The sequence below is a fragment of the Cupressus sempervirens genome, chromosome 7, assembly GCF_028749045.1.
Source record: "Cupressus sempervirens isolate cs-2001-9-10 chromosome 7, ASM2874904v1, whole genome shotgun sequence".
In the NCBI taxonomy this organism is placed as follows: domain Eukaryota; kingdom Viridiplantae; phylum Streptophyta; class Pinopsida; order Cupressales; family Cupressaceae; genus Cupressus; species Cupressus sempervirens.
Genome location: NC_143124.1, coordinates 885,241,200 through 885,258,315, shown reverse-complemented (window position 1 = coordinate 885,258,315; position 17,116 = coordinate 885,241,200). Strand labels below are relative to the sequence as shown.

Here is a 17,116-nt window from a genome sequence, read left to right as displayed (position 1 = left end):
TCATGCATAGTTTGGGGAAACTATCACAATATGAACGAAGTGGTACACATTGCCTATTGTATTTCTGTGAGGATTATATCGTCATCTTATATCACAGTCCTGTACAATGAAGTGTATTGTTATAGATGGTGGTGGTGAGAGTATGTTTCACGTCATCTCCATAATCGTTGATGAAGACATATTAGGGAATCGAACCAATCTCAATTTTCCTTCACAGTTTTACAAAGTATTCCTTCAAATCTGGGATGGCCAAATCCAAGTGAGAGAGCATATATAGATTTTGATGTTTGCAGATGTACCCAGTGGATTCCTCCAGTGTTTATTCTTTTACAATGATATTTTCTTACCAAGCATAATCAGACAAGTTAGAAATTGTAGTACTTTTTCTCCAAATATTCATTGTGCCCACAATGCATGTCACCATGCTTGTCACTTGCAATGGCAGTCATGATGTCCATCCCCAAGAAAATTTCAGTTTGTCGGGAAAGACTAGTCACATTAATAACTGGAAAGATCTGCCACACATATTTATTGATTGTGTGAAAAAAAATCTATTAAAAAACTGGTTGCAATCATCCTACAACTGGAGGCCGTTATTTTGCATAGTCTCTTGTCTCAATTTCTTATTATATCATATCTATTATTGCATATAGTTACAATTGCAGTTGGCTATGATACAATGTTAATGTTTTAAGGATCGTTTCTATAAACATAATAACATTGCCATGATATTGGTGTATTCCAAATGCAGATTTGAATCTCATATAAATATGAGAGGAGACATGTCTCATGATGTAAAAACCCCAACTGTCCTCTGACTATAATACTATTATGTGAAATATGAATTGTATTATATTTTATTTCTTTCAGGCTTTTGTGAATTTGGATGCCCAAACTTAAAAGAGAATGAATCACAATTATTTTAAGCCACACTAAAGCAATTGTATTAAACACTTATTTTAATGATTTGCTTACATAATCTAAAATGAACAAATTAAAAAAACCTGGTTATGATTATCGGTAACTGATGCCAATTGACTGATCTCTTGGTGCAGACCCAAATCACAAGGTGGAGAATGTTGAAACAAGCTTCTTAGTGGCGATTTGGATATCCTCAACTAGACATTATTGCCAAAGTCTGGTTTCAACCCGCAGATGATCTGAAACTGAAATACGATCTGCCCTTGCAAATTCCTAACAAAGCCGCATGTCTCCTTAGCTAAATGTGATTGCCTGAATTCCATACGTAGATGTTGGTAGAGTTTCCCACACTGCTAGCAGAATACGCCATCCCTATCACTTATACCGTCCAGCCCTGTGAAGGGTTTAATTGATTCGAAACCCACCAAAGACCACAACACAGCCAACGTTATATTCTAGGAGTCCAACCTCCAAACTTGACATCACAAGCCTCCAAAATGACAAATGTAATAACCAACAAATAATTTAGTGGGAGACACGCAGCAATTCCCAAGTTGACAATTCAAAGTCTCTTTCAATTTGCAGGTATTAATGCTATCGATCTGCTTCAATCACAAAGACTTCTAACCACAAAAAACACAGCCAACGAAAGCCCTCTTAAATCACATTGCAAACAATTCAACTCACTTTACCTCCGCAGTGGTTGAATGGACTTATTAGAACTCTAGATTGCAGCTTTTCTTAAACATAGGTATCATAGTAGAAGAGGGAAGAGCAAATTATTTACCTCAGCATAATTTGCATACACCAACTCAGAATTCTCAGAATTATAATTCCAATCTCCCAAACACAGATAATCACAAATAGGAGATTTAAAAAATGAAATCACCATACATCAGCAGTGACTTCAAGCAATCTTTAGAAACTCAAAAACCCTTATACTTCAACAAAGGCTCATAAATTAAGAACTTAGGAAAAAGCCACAAAGACAACAAAAGCAAATATGTATTCAAGTGTGCTTTTCTCAACAAATGGGCTTGTATTTATAACCACCAAATTCCCTTTTGTTGCCAAAATGTAACTTCAGTCAAGAAGCTTCACCACACAACATTAATTAGAAGCTTCTTTAGATTCTCTCACTTCACTTGGCTTAACCAATTAATAAATGGCACTTTCCAATGATAACTCAACTCTCAACTTAAGTGAAATTATAAAGTTAAATTATAACTTTATAAAAAGTCATTTAATAATTAATAATAATTTGGCCACTAAAAATATAATAACTCCCAAAATACTCATCATTTAAATATCTCATCTAAAACAGGAGTCATACCTATTATTTCTCCACGTGACCAAATGCACTTTCAATAAATAGAAAGGGTCCATCTCAATTAACACCAACTTACCACAAATAGTAAGTACACAAAACTAAACCCAAACGAAATCCAATCTAAGCCAAATGAAGACCAACCTGTAGCTTACTAATATGTGGAGAAGATAGGACCCTCCCAAGCCAAGCCACTGCCACAAAAAACTCTCTATCCACAATAATTAGCCTAAGAGGATCGCAATAATAAGCTAATCCCTAAAACTCGGATACTAACAAAAATGGGGACATTACACATGAAGAGACATGTCTCTATGGTTTAGTCGTCATTTAATTAATAATAATATATTAACAAAAATAATAATATGTATAACAATATATATATATAACATGAATAAGTATATATAGAAAATGATGATTTACCAATAACAATAATGTATCTCAGATCAAATCAATCCAATTGAAGCTACAACGTTAATAGTTGGAAGGGGAAAGCTTTGGTCACAGAGATGAAATAACCAGTGGATCAATCAATGTTGCAAAATAGCTAGATCTTCAAGGCATCTATTAGGGCAAATCTCCTCTTTATCTTTATTTAGAACAATTTTTCTGGAGTATTTTAATGTAATTAAGAATTCTTAGCTTTAAAGCAAGCATATTTTGGGATAAAATTAAAGTTGTGACTTGGCTAACTTGCTTTGTAGTTATCTTCATTAAATTGTTTTCCCATGCAAACTGCAAAATATTAGAATAATTGATTGCATGAGCATGCAGATTTTGTAGAACTTGTAAACAATTGCTGCTGGTACTTCCATTCAAATGGTAAATTTTCCTATGCTTGACACAAAAGTTAATTGTTTAAGCCGGTGCAACTGGTGGAGGTTTTGTGTTCCGTGCAATATATATATATATATATATATATATATATATATATCATATGCTTGTTTTCCAAGTCTTGTATTGGGGGTAAAGTTGTCATGCTATGTCTGATTTTATTTTTTTATAGGCAATGGGCAGAAGCCTAGATTATATATCATTTATTATTTTTCGTTGAGATTAATTATTACAATGTGTTAAGTTTGAGTAGATTTGAATCCAAGACCTCCCAAATGAGAGGCTCACAATCTACCGTTGTGATGTAGGCTCTTGCCTATGCTGTGTCTGATTTTATTATCCATATACATGTGATATAAATGGATTTTTCAAATTAAAATATAGGTTGATACTAATTACAAGCTTTGAATTGTGATTGTTAATTTGGATGTTGATAGCTTTAATTATCAATATTCCAGATTTTAAGTTGTGGAATCGGCAGAAAATGGCAATGGTGAATGTAATCTTTTCAATCTTTGGTGACTTTCTCTCACACTTTGCTAGCTGCTGGTAGCATCAGTTATATAACAAGCTCTCTGGAACCTATTAGGATTTCCATCAAAAGAATTTGTTTATAACCATATTATAATAATTGTCATCAGCTTAAACTTTTATGGGATTGCAAATTTGTACTTCTATGGGACTTTTAAAAATACAGTTATAAACTTGATTGGGAATTTATCCCTCATAACTCTTACATTAATGTGTTCTGTATAGTACAAGTGGTGAATACCTGCTTAAAGAGATCATCTCAGCTATTTCAAGTTTTCCACAATATTGTTTGCTAGGGAGACTTCCCATATATTGTGCCAGGAAAACAAAATAAGCCAGTTCACTAAATGCTACATATGATGTCCAAGAAGGGCAGATAAGTCTAATATGAAGTAACATTAGTTTAGTGCTGAGTTCCTTGTTAGAAAATAACAGAGAAAATGGAATGCAGTTCCATCTACATCATAAGACCTAGATTTTATCTGTTAAATGGTCACAATTGAAAGGCTATAACACAATGTTTGAAGGAAAAAACACCTAATGACCGTGGTCTTTCCAACTCCAGGAGGCCCTATAAGCAAAAGAGAACCTCCACCTTCAACCAAGTCCCGAATCATATCTGCACTTCCAGATAATGCCCGGCCAACTCGACAAGTCAGGCCAATTATACGCCCTCTACGATTTCGAATGGCACTAATACGATGCAAAGAACGATCAATGCCTGCGCGATTATCATCTGCAAAGTCCCCTACCTGCAAAGGAGTGAAACTGAGCTCTATAAAAACTGATATAAAATGATACAAGCCTACCTTGACAGCCATATCATTTGCTACATGCATTCTTAATATGTTTTGTGTGTCTTAAAGACTACCATCAAAAACTTTTTAAAATCCCATGGACATTAGAAATTAGAATAGAGAGATCGAACCCATCTTTGAAACACGTGAAAAAGAACAGCAATGATTACAGGGATATATAATTGCTTATTCTAAAAACAGTGAGAAAGCACAAACTGCAGTGAGCATTTTTCACCACATATCAACAGGGAAGAAGTCAGGAAAATGGATACGAACGAATCAGTTTGGCTTTATTCCACTTTTATAAAACACGCAACTACCCTGCCTCTTTTCTTTTTCTTGATAAGCCTTGAAAAGTCTAAATAAGAAACAAAATATATGTACAAATAACATGACAGTAAATGTAAGTCTTCAAAATAAATGCAGTGCAATTCATTATCCCTTGAACTGTTTTAAATTTCATGTCTTTTGAGCGTCGGTTTTGAAGGTTTCCATCAAGCTTATCATCATCTTTCTTGCTATGACATTTTTTTTTCCTTCTCTGATTGCAAGAACTTGATTTTTTGCAACCTTCAAGTTGTTTTTCAATTTTGTCTGGTTGTGTGCTTAGTTTTTAATTTTCTTGTCATCCCAGATTGATTGCAATTTAAGTTCCGCTCATTTTGAGCTATCTTAGACCTCAACTAGAGCTGTATATCAAAAGTTATTAAGGGTACTGCCGGCAGGCTTTCTAAGCCTGACTGCATATCTTCATTCTTTGATTAAAACCTTGCCTAAATAGGCTTTTTGTCAACCATTGCCTAGCATCATGGGCGTTATTTACTTGTAAAGTGGAATTAAAACTCCATCTTTATATATTTGCATGAGGATATATGGATTTTAAAGAGTTTATGATATAATAGTGTGCTTGTTAAACCTGGTTACATATTTTCTTTTTAAAGTTTAAATTGCTTGTGATTGTACATGAGAAGCCCATGCATGTATTTAAATCATTAACTATATGCATAAAAGGTGGCGATTTTGGGAGCAATTACATGTTTTAAGTAACTTGTAAGTGATCTCATATAGTCCATCCAAAGTTAAGAGTGGCAATTTTTAAATGTATTACATGTTTTAAACTCCTCCTGTATGTTAAAATTTTGAACATGTAATATGTAATGAGAAACCCATTGCTGATTATTCAAGGCACGTCAAGAAACAAGGGCATCTTTTTAATATGTTTTGACTTGTAACAAGCTTGTTATAAGCCTAAGTGTCATTTATTATGGGCTTTGCATTTTTAATAGACATGTGATGAATGCCTAATAGTTTGTTATAAGACAAAACGTAGATGTGAGGAGGCTTTACATCTTTCCAAAGGGAATGCATCACCTGCATTTTCCTTCTAAAAGCCTAGGCGGCAATTTTTAAAGCTCTCACATATGAGAAGTTCCTATGCGATACATGTAATTGCTCCTTCAAAAAATGTCAAAACCCTATAATGTTCCCATCATAAAATAAATAATTAATCAAACCGTTGTCTATGGGCTGATTGGTTTGGTATATCGCAGACCCATTTTTATTTAATTGTTTCCGTAGGTGTAGCCATCGGCTATCTTTGTAAACCCTCAAAAAGTTCCTCCGAAGGGTATTTAAGCATGGCATGTAGGTAGTAGTTGTTATGTGGTTTGGATTATTTGCTTTATACTACGAATTCCAATTGGGATTCTCTTTTGTTTGCCATTTCCAAAGTGAAAGATCTTCCCTACTTGGCTATTCCGATTTCGGTGGGATTCAACTCTCATGCCATTCTGTCTTTGTATTAATTGCTCGGGTCTAGCAAATCGGAGCATCATTATTATTTGTGAGTATCATTGTTTCTAGACTATTGACATATGTATATATAAATTGCAGTGTCCATTGGTGCTTCATCTATGCTATTGGTTTGTTGGTTTTCATTCTATTTCATTACCATGAAGGCGTACAATCACGTCACACATCAACATTGCTTATTCATTCTTCGTATTCGCTAGTGTACGGCATTCCCATTCACCCTCGCTCTACCACCGTATGGCCAACCCCAGAACACCACACAACATTCACCTAGCAATCCATACATACTCCAAGACCTTACTGTACAGTCACCTACATACCGTACAACTAGTCAAACCACCATACCATTCGGTCTCCTAGATGCACTACCCTCCATTCCCCCATCCACTGAGTACCATACGGCCTACCCAGGTTGCATCATACAATCACTAAGACTTAGTGCAGGCATTGTCTGGAAGTGGAATTTGGCAATCACCAAACTCGTATACGGGCAATCCAACTCTTGGAGATGAATCGGACAACGGAACATTACAGTGGTATCAAAGTCGTAGATCTTACCAACCTATAGACAGTGAATGAAAGTTAATAGCCAGAAAAGGAGATCTCATTCGGTTGATGAACCCACTCCTACCGAACTCATGGCGCTACTAAGGGATCTTTCAAGGAATTGAGCTCAAATCAATGATACTCAACAACTTATGGAAGAAACTGACAAACAATAAGATATCTAGTGAACAAAATGGTCATAGTATGGACTCGGTATCAAGTTAGAAAACCTTCATCCACCACGCTCACAACCTTCCACGCCGACTTTCACTCCACGGACGGAGGTACTACATGGAGGAAAGCAATCAACTTTTAAGGAAGTTCAAGAACAGTTGAAAGAAGATTGGAAGAATGCAAACTTGGAAGAGGATATATCCTACAAAGATTACGCAGAATTAAGAATGTGATACTCTGGAGGCGGAAACAAAGGATATTTTAATGGAGATCTCAGAAGAAAGTTAAGTAAATCTATCTGGCTAATCCAAATTCCCAATAAGACCTCCACAGGATGGCAGGAAACCGCTCTGATACCACTGTAATAACCCCAATAGGTTATAACTTCTTCAAACACCAAAAATCTTTATACTTCAGTTGTTTGACATTTCGTCAAACACTTTGCAAGCAAGCCTCTGATACCACTGTACTAACCCTCCTCAAATCTGCCCTCAAAAAAATGCTGATGAAAGCTCAAGGAATTTCATCAAACAATTCACATGCAAGGGACGTATGACTGATATAGTATTTCAGTTAGCTTCAAATGACTTTTTCTTCAATTTGCATCAATGAGAATCTTGTGCTAGAAGACTATAATGGACTACACAATGACCTAACATGAGTGTGCTACTAATTTTGACAATATCCAGTGCATATATATGATCTAAGCATGAGAAATGAACACCTACAGCCAACTGGAATTTTTACAAACAGTTGGTATGCAAACTAACTAGCTGATAAATAATGATATTAAATTGCTTAAATGACACCAGCAACTATTATCATCTTAATTGCAATGAAAAATACAATGCTCATGAAATATGGCCAAGACTTTGGCATTTGCATGGATTACAAAATGATAACGCTGGTATAATGCACACTTACAACTGAAAGCTTATAACACCCTAAAAAGCAATACTAACAAAAGAACCTGGTTATAGATGGCTGTAATAATTTCCTTCAATGCTGCCCCTTCTACTTTGCTTTTTTCGAACTGTTTTTTCGGTTCTGCTTTTTCAAATCTGCTTTTTCGCACTGTTTTTTCGTACCCGCTTTTTCAGCCTGCTTTTTCGGTTCCGCTTTTTCGGACTGCTTTTTCGTATCTGCTTTTTCGGATTGCTACTATGTTGAATCTCAAGACCATATCTTTCAATGGGGTCAAGATTTCTAGCTTGAAGGGATTTCGTCCTTCAAACTATTGAGACATAACCTCCAGAAAATTCTCCAATTTCTTTGATATTTCCAACCCCCCTAAAAAGAAGCTCTTCCCTTTCTTTTATAGTGTTCTCACAAGAGCTCAATCCTTCGTTTTCTCAATGTGGGATAAAACATCACTCCCTTTATGTAACTTATGTCTCCAATGTGTTATAAAATAAAAGGGACTCTTTTAATTTAAATATTTCCCACAAACTATAGTCTATGCATTAATAAAGTTAAATATTTAAATTTAACTTTATAAAATAGCTTTATCAATGCATAACAAATCTTATCAATGATAAACAAGTCTTCTTGCCAATTTTAAACAATTACCATCGACATACTGCTACCACTGGATGTCCGACCATATCCAAGATGACTTACTATAAATAGTAAATATGCCCAAAGTTGCCTCAAAACCCCTCAGAAAGACCTGCAACTGAAACTATCTAGGCCAAATGGCCTCTAAGCCCCTTTAATGTCCTGGTCAGCCTACGAGACCATGGGGAAATAGGCTAAGGACAACATCATGTTATGAATGCTAAAAAGGGGACATTACAGTGGATGACATCATTTACTATAAGGATTGGATATACTTGGTGCCTAAATCCAAACAGAAGCAAAAAATCCTAAAGAAAATACATGCCTCAACTTTGGCCAAACACCCGAGTTTTCTCAAAACCTATCGACAACTCAGGGAGAGGTTTTCGTGGAAAGGACTTAAAAGAGATGTGTTGTAGTACGTACAGGAATGTGCAATCTGTCGGAAAAACAAATTTGAACACACTTTACCTGTCGAGTTATTGCAACCCTTGCCTATACCAGAACAGAAGTGGGAAAGTATCTCTATGAACTTCATCACCACACTTCCTAAGATAAACGGGAAGGATCGTATCTTTCTGGTGGTTGATAGACTAACGAAGTATGCACACTTCTTCACCATCTCCTCAAATTTTCAGGTTGCACAAGTAGTCGACTTATTTTTCAGAGAAGTTTTTCATCTGCACAGGTTACCCCGAAACATTGTTAGTGACAAAGATGGCTGGTTTATCAGTATTTTTTAGACAGAATTCATTTGGTTGACAGGAATAGAATTGTCACCAAGCACTAGCTACTACCCTCAAACAAACGGAGATTGTGAACAAGTGGCTAGAAGGCTACCTCCGGAACTACATTTCGGCACAGCAACGAGCATGGGTCAAATGGATGCATCTGGGGGAATATTGTTACAATACCACTCATCACATGTCCATCAGGATAACACCCTTCAAAACACTATACTGGTATGAACCCTTTCCATTTATCGACATGGTACTGGGTGACAGTCGTGCACTAAGGGCAAGGGACTGGCTTCAGGAAGGGCAAAACATCCTGAGATTCTTGAAGAACTTACAAAGGGCGCAAAATCAACGAAAGATGTATATCGACAGACATAGGATCGAGAGAAGTTTCGAAGTGGGAGACTTGGTCTATCTCAAACTCCAGTCATACAAGCAATCCTCAATGAAGGCAAAAGGGAAAGAAAAATTGAAGCCACGTTTTTATGGTCCTTATGGTGTATCTCACCACATCAATGGAGTTGCTTACGAACTGGAACTTCCAGATGGAAGCCGCATCCATAACGTCCTTCATGTCTCCTACCTGGAGAAACTTGTGGGATAGAACATCACAATAACCACAAATCTTCCGCCACTCAATGAAGAAGGAAAGCTTATATTGGAACCAGCCGAGATCATTGGTGTACGTGAGAAGACTCTGCGGAACCATACCCTAAGGGAATACTTGGTACACTAGAAACACTTGCCGTTGAACAACGCAACTTGGGAAGGTGAACACATTCTCCAACATCCGACATTGCATTTGCTTGAGGACAAGCAAATTTTGGGATGGAAGGACTGTAATGTTCCCATCATAAAATAAATAATTAATCAAACCTTTGCATGTGAGCCGATTGATTTAGTATATTGCAGACCCATTTTTATTTGATTGTTTCCATAGGTGTAGCCGTCAGCTATCTTTGTAAACCCTCGAAAAGTTCCTCCAAAGGGTATTTAAGCATGGCATGTGTTTACCGTATGGGGTAAATAGATTAATGCATACAGACAACAGACAAGAACATGTAACACAGCAGTACTCCTTTTATTATTCGCATATATGCCGAAGAGATTACATAGTACTTCCAATGATGATTACAACCATGATCCAAAGTTGTACATATGCCATTCCGAAGAACCTTCTTGAAGGGCTTGTTGGCTACATGTTGGCTACATAATAAATACCGAAGACATCAACCCATCGGCTACACAATATCTACTGACGACGTCAACCCATCGGCTACACAAGATCTACTGATTACATCAACCCGTCGACTGCACAATATCTACCGACAACAGCATGTAGGTAATAGTTGGTATGTGATTTGGATTATTTTCTTTATACTGCGAATTCTTGTGGGGATTCTCTTTTGTTTGCCATTTCAGAAGTGGAAGATCTTCCCGAGTTAGCTATTCCAATTTCGATGGGATTCAACCCTCACCCTATTTTGTCTTTGTATTACTTGCTTAAGTCAGACAAATCAGAGCATCATTATTATTTGTCAGCATCATTGCTTTTGGACTATTGACATATGTATATATAAATTGCAATGTCCATTGGCGCTTCATTTGTGTTATTGGTTTGTTGGTTTTCATTCTAATTCATTATCAAGAAGGCATACAATCACGCCACACATCAACATTGCTTATTCATTCTCCGTATTCGCTAGTGTATGGCCTTCTCATTCACCCTCAGTCTACCATCGTACGATCAACCCCAAAACACCACACACCATCCACTTGATAGTCCGTAAAGACTCCAAGACCTTACCGTACGGTCACCTACATACCATACGGCTAGTCATACCAACATACCGTATGGTCTCCTAGACGCACTGTCTTTCATTCCCCTATCCACTGAGCACCAAATGGCCTACTCAGGCTACACCGTACAGTCACTAGGACTTAGTGCAAGCATTGTCTGGAAGTGGAATTTGGCAATCACCAAACTCGTACATGAGCAATCCAACTCTTGGAGGTGAATTGGACAACGGAACATTACAAAGCCTAGGCGGGGACTTCGAGAGCATCAACATATTTTAAAAAGCCAAGTATATGACTTGCAATATTCATTGTCTAAATAGATTGTGCAAGACATGTATGTCTTCTTCCAAAGCCCGGCCAAGCTGAAAGTGGCAATTTTAAATGACAACACATGTGTTTTTGGAAGAAGCAATGCCCATTTTTAAATACAATCGTTGTTGAGAAACTCGTCATTTCTCATTCATGAGCTTGTAATTTTGTCCATAAATCCTATATAGAGCAGGATATGACTTATTGTTGAAAGAAAATCTCATTTTCAACTTGCAGCAAAAACCCGTATAGGGCATTTAAAAGTGATTTTTAGAGGAGACATTTTAACTTGTAACATCAAACAAGAAGCCTGTCTTAGGTCAAAAACATCACTTTTCAGCTTGTGCCTTCTCCCTAAAACCGCTTTTTTACTCAATGTGTCATTTTTGCATTACATTGTATCTTGGCTTGCAATGTCAAGCAAGGAATTTGATTTGCAGGTTTGAATAAGTCTTTCGGTTGATATTATTTTGCATTTTGATCCTTCATCATGGACATTAGTCAAAAAAGTCTCTTACTGACCCATGAATGCATTTATTTTGCATAAAGACTTAATCAATCTTCTTCCCTATATAGCTTTTCAAACCTGGGATTTTCTTCCAAATTCTAATCACTTGGATTTGTAGAAGATTTCTTCAAAGATTTTGAGAGAGTTATTCACTTGCATTTCTCAAGAGGAGGTAAGCTTCTATTTTGCAAATTTTCTAGGGCTTTGTTTGTTTTCTTTCAATGCTTTTGTTTATGTGTTTGCTTGTTTTTGTAAATGAAAATGTTTAATCTCATTTTCAGATTTGTAATTTTTGTTTATGTTGATCTTCCCCTTTGTGGTTTTCAAGATTTCTTGAAAGTTGCAAATACAAGTTCTTCATTCTTCTTGCATATGCAATCAGGATTAAAAAACTCGTGCTTAACAATATATCACTCCAAAAAGATCAAGTTACTTTCCCATCATGAAGTGCAAACTAAAAAGCCCACCTTCAAGTGTTTTGTGTTCATTTTTCCCACTATTTCCAAGGCTGCAAATGGACATAAAAATCTCATTTGTATGCATCAAGTGTCTTCTAGATAACTTGTTGTGGAACATAAAAATCCCACCTAACTTTCTATTTGTATATATGCAAATGCACACTCCATTTTCTCGCTCAAAGCATGTTGTTCGCTCATATGTAGTGCCTCCAGAAAACCCTGTTCTTATATGCAGTGCCTCCAGAAAACCCCTTTTTTTTAATTTTTTTCCTTCATTTAAAGAGCTGATTTTTGCCCAAAATCCTTTGCCCTTTGCTGCTCAAAAGTTATCCAGTTCTATAGCCTACTTGCATGCTTCCGGATCTATGGAATTTCTGCCCAAAATAAGTGCTCTATGGATCAATAAAATGAAGATGTACTTACAATTTGAAATTCCCAGGTAACAGGGTCACTTGCATACACGCTTGCTATGTCAAAAGAAACTCCTCCAAAGGAAAAAGATAAGAAAAAGATGAAGTACGATAAATACGAAAATTCCATCTCACCTTCTGTAATGTCCCCAGTTCCTCCAATTTGGAAATAGGGACATTATCCTAGAAATCTTTATACTGTTGATTATTTCCTGGGATTTCTATATGTTTTCTTATCATATTTTTCATTATATTTTCTGATGATCCTTCCATTTAAATTTGTTCTCCATTATATACCCATCCATTTTAACCTCCAAAAGACATGACCGATCAGATCAATTATTAATATTAGTTTAATAATTGTTTAACTTATAATTAAATTTATAATTTAGATTATATTTATAATTATTAATATTTATAATCATATTTTACCTTTGATTAATTAAGGTTGTTTAACATTATCTATTAATATTAGTTTAATAATTGTTTAATTTATAATTAAATTTATAATTTAGATTATATTTATAATTATTAATATTTATAATCATATTTTACCTTTGATTAATTAAGGTTGTTTAACATTATCTTATATCACCCTTTTAATTATATTTAATTATAATCATCTTTATTATGATATTCTTTTTTGATATTATTATAATATTATTATAATATTATCATAATATATTTAATAATATTATTATAATACTGTAATAATATTATAATATTATTATTATGTTTTCTTTGTTAATTATTCCTTCTTAGCTACTATCATTATAAAACTCATTATATTACTGAATTTTATTAGAAAAATAGGGGACATGACACCTTCTCACGTCACTACATATGTGGATGATATTCAAGATAAAAAGACATGGGTGCATTCCTTGAGAAGGTTGAAACTTCAACCAAGATTGATATGGTTCCTGTCAAACAGAGTTACATCCACCTAGTTACTACTTTTCCTATGGCTTCCCTAAATCCAGAATTTGTCATGGCATGTGTGAAGAACTTTGTTCATCCATCCAAAACTATTAGAGATCAAGATGGAAACAACATCATCAGTTTGGATCCTGAGACCATAGACTGAATCTTCAAAGTAGCACCCATTTTTGTGATCATGGACACAACAAAGGAAAAGGTCTTAGAAAGGTAGAATTATGGGAAACGGGATTGTACTGAGAAATGATCATTGGTTAATTAACAAGAGGCCCAACTTGTCTAGCAGAATTAGGGGCCTTAAGGAATCCAATATTTTTGAGCCATGGATGTAATAATTTATCTCCTTGATAATCAGATCAAACGGGACAATAGTTTGAGGAGAGATGATCAATGACATTGTCTGTAAGCAATTGTCTAAGATGATTACCATTTGCACATTGTAATGTCCCTCCTCAACTTCATACAAATTTGGGACAGATCTTTCTTTTAGCACTTTAACTCCAAAATTAATTCCTTTAAATCCTTGCTAGGAACTATGGAACAGTCCTGTTATCGTACTATACATGTGTGCATTTTGCCTTGCAATAGAATCCTTTGGTATCTGTGAATATCAACAAGATTTCTAAGACATCTTGCAATGTTTGAATAATTACTTGATTTAATAATAGGATTAGCTTAATACTCTCATCAAAAATGTCATCCTTCATCTTTTATAGTCTTGAACACTAAGCCTCCTCATATCTGAGTATGTGCAAGAATATGTTGATTAGATTCTATCCAATGCGGAATGGAAGTCTATGAATCATATCTCTTCAATTCTAGAGCCACATGATAATTATTTGGTGGCTCATCTCATAACTTGATTAACTGGTCACTATAGCTTCTAGTGATTGTTCTTCATACTATGCGATGTTGAATTGATCTAAATGTTCTTAACAATGATTCTGATTTTATCATGCCCATCAATATCCTTCTTGATAGATGGCTCCAAGTATTAATATTGTTAACATCTCCAACAGTTGGGTTGTTCAATATTTCCCAAGTCTACCCCAAAAGAATTTTCAGTATTCTTTCTCGATACTCTTACCCACGTTTAGATTGATTCTCTTTTCATCTTTTATTAGCTAAGTAGAAACATTTTCCTACTGTGATTGTTAGCTCCTCTTCCCTCGGTGGATATCTCCATTTCCGTTCCCTAAAGGTGGAATGTGCTCTGACACAGCTAGCATAGTCTTTGAATTATAATTAGCGTTCCATTTGTCTTCCATGGAGAACTCTCAATATGGCTTCTGTTATGGTCATTCAATAGGACGTATCTATAGTTTGCACCTCGAGATAAGTACCTTGAGGTATTCAAGATAAGCACCTTGAGGTATTCGGTTATCAATAAAAGTGCTTAAATTTTGGCTCATGATGTATTTAAGTTCTTCAACTCTGTATGCGTCAACTTCTATTGTGCCGAATCCACATTCTCCATCGCTGAGTTGGATTCTTTTTGTATCTTTTCTAATCCTAGTGCCCTCTACATATCTCATCACTAATCATATTTATGACCGGATAACTGTGTTAGTCTTTGTTGACTATATATATCCTCTCATAGTAATGTTCGATTATGTATTGTACAGTAATACATCCTCACGTTGGATTTTCTATTGCCCCATCTTGCTACTTATCCCTATCGTCGATTATTCTGTGGAGTGTCTTTGGACCTGTTTACTGTTTACACATATAAGTTTATAACCTATCTGCTTACAGTTATTTGGATTGGCTCACTGTTTTGAAATTGATTTGGTCTACTGTTCCAGCTGTCGACTTGATTGTTGTTTGTGCTGATGGTATTAGTATGTTCATCACTGTTACCTCCTTTTCCCGTGTTGATTTCCGTCTTATTCTTTGTCATGTCCCCACTGTTAGCCGACTGGATAGTTCTGGCAGTATTTCTAGTCTGTAGCCGACGGTCCGGCGGTATTCTATATTCTGTAGCCGACAGTCCGGCAGTGTTTAGCCGACAGTCCGGCGGTGTTTTTGTATGCTGTAGCCGACGTCGTCGGTAAATAGTTTGTAGCGGATAGAATAATTGTGGCCGACGGATTCCTTCGGGAAGGGTCGGCAGTAGTATTTATATCTCGTCTGGGATCATTGTAAAGGGGGAATGATTCATCTACTATTGCGAATAATAATATAAGTTCTGCTGTTCATGTTCTATCGTCTGTATGCGTTCATTTTCTTTACCAGTACGGTAAACATTTGGCGTCGTTGCCTTATGAATCCGGAAGGTGGGAGGAATGAAGATTAATGCCAAATCAGCTTAACAAGGATCGGAATAAGGCGAAGGGAAAAGATGGAATCCGTATTGCGCAAGAGAATTTAATTCTGGCACAGCAAGCTAAACGCTGACGGAGATTCCAAAAGATTGCCGACGAAAACCGAAATGCGGAGGAATTGTTGGAGGAGACTCAGCAGCGGGTGGAATTGGTGGAAGAAGCACGGGAGGAGTTCTTGAATTTGTGTTCACCGAGGGAAGAAAATTCAGAGGGGAGAGCATCAACTCGCACGGCTCGTAGTGCCGACGGAGCATGAGCGTGGAGTGACCTCTTTGTCTAGGATAGACTTCCGCAGGAAACAATTTCGGAGGATCCTCCGTCTACACCAAGGGTTGCAGCTGTCGACACCTCCAGTGTGGGAGTGCAGACCGCCGGTGTGGGAGTTCAGACTGCCGATGTGGGAGTGCTGACCGCCGGTGTGGGAGTGCAGACCGCCAATGTGGGAGTCCAGACTGCCAGTGTGGGAGTGCCGACCACTGTAGGAGTGCAGACCTTCAGAGTTATGGCGGGACCCAAAGAAAAATTACCGAAATTTGAAGGCGATGGTACAGCCGACCCCCTCCGACATTGTAAGACATGTGAGACAATCTGGCGGGCAAATGGAATCACAGATGCCGACGAATGGGCCAGGCAATTTCTGGCAACCCTACGAGGTGTCGCGATTGATTGGCTTTCGGATATGGATCCGTAGAAGCTGGATACATGGGGTAACATTAAAAAGGAGTTCTTGGCGGAATTTAAACTCTTGCGGGATGATAATGAAATTGTAGCGAAAATTTTCAATACCAAGCAAGGGAAGCACGAAACTGTCTGTGTCTACGCCAGGAGATTGAAAGACTTAATAAACAAAATGGAAAGCAAGCCAGCGAACGGATTGCAGAAAAGGTGGTTTGTGGACGCCCTATGCTCGAAGTTGCGGAGGAAAATGAAAATTGTGCCACCATCATCATATGCCGATGCTTACAACAGAGCACTCGACCTTGAAAGTGCGCAGAAGACAAAGAAGAAAACTAGTTCCTCTGACTCTGATGATGACGAATCCGCTGGAGATGATAGCAGCGACGACGAAAATAGTAACAAAAAGGTTCGTGCCTTACAGAAGGATATGATTCGAATGATGGAGTTTAAAAAT

At 36.7% G+C, this 17,116-nt stretch overlaps 1 protein-coding gene across 1 annotated transcript in view; it reads right to left on the bottom strand.

Annotated features, from left to right (window-relative positions):
* Positions 1–17,116, bottom strand: part of LOC149550329 (protein SEEDLING PLASTID DEVELOPMENT 1-like) — a 215,964-nt gene that overhangs the window by 141,873 nt on the left and 56,975 nt on the right. The window contains exon 2 of the mRNA XM_089793382.1: positions 4,151–4,365. Within this exon, the coding sequence (XP_089649508.1) occupies positions 4,151–4,365 (215 nt within the window). The remainder of the gene's footprint in view (positions 1–4,150; positions 4,366–17,116) is intronic.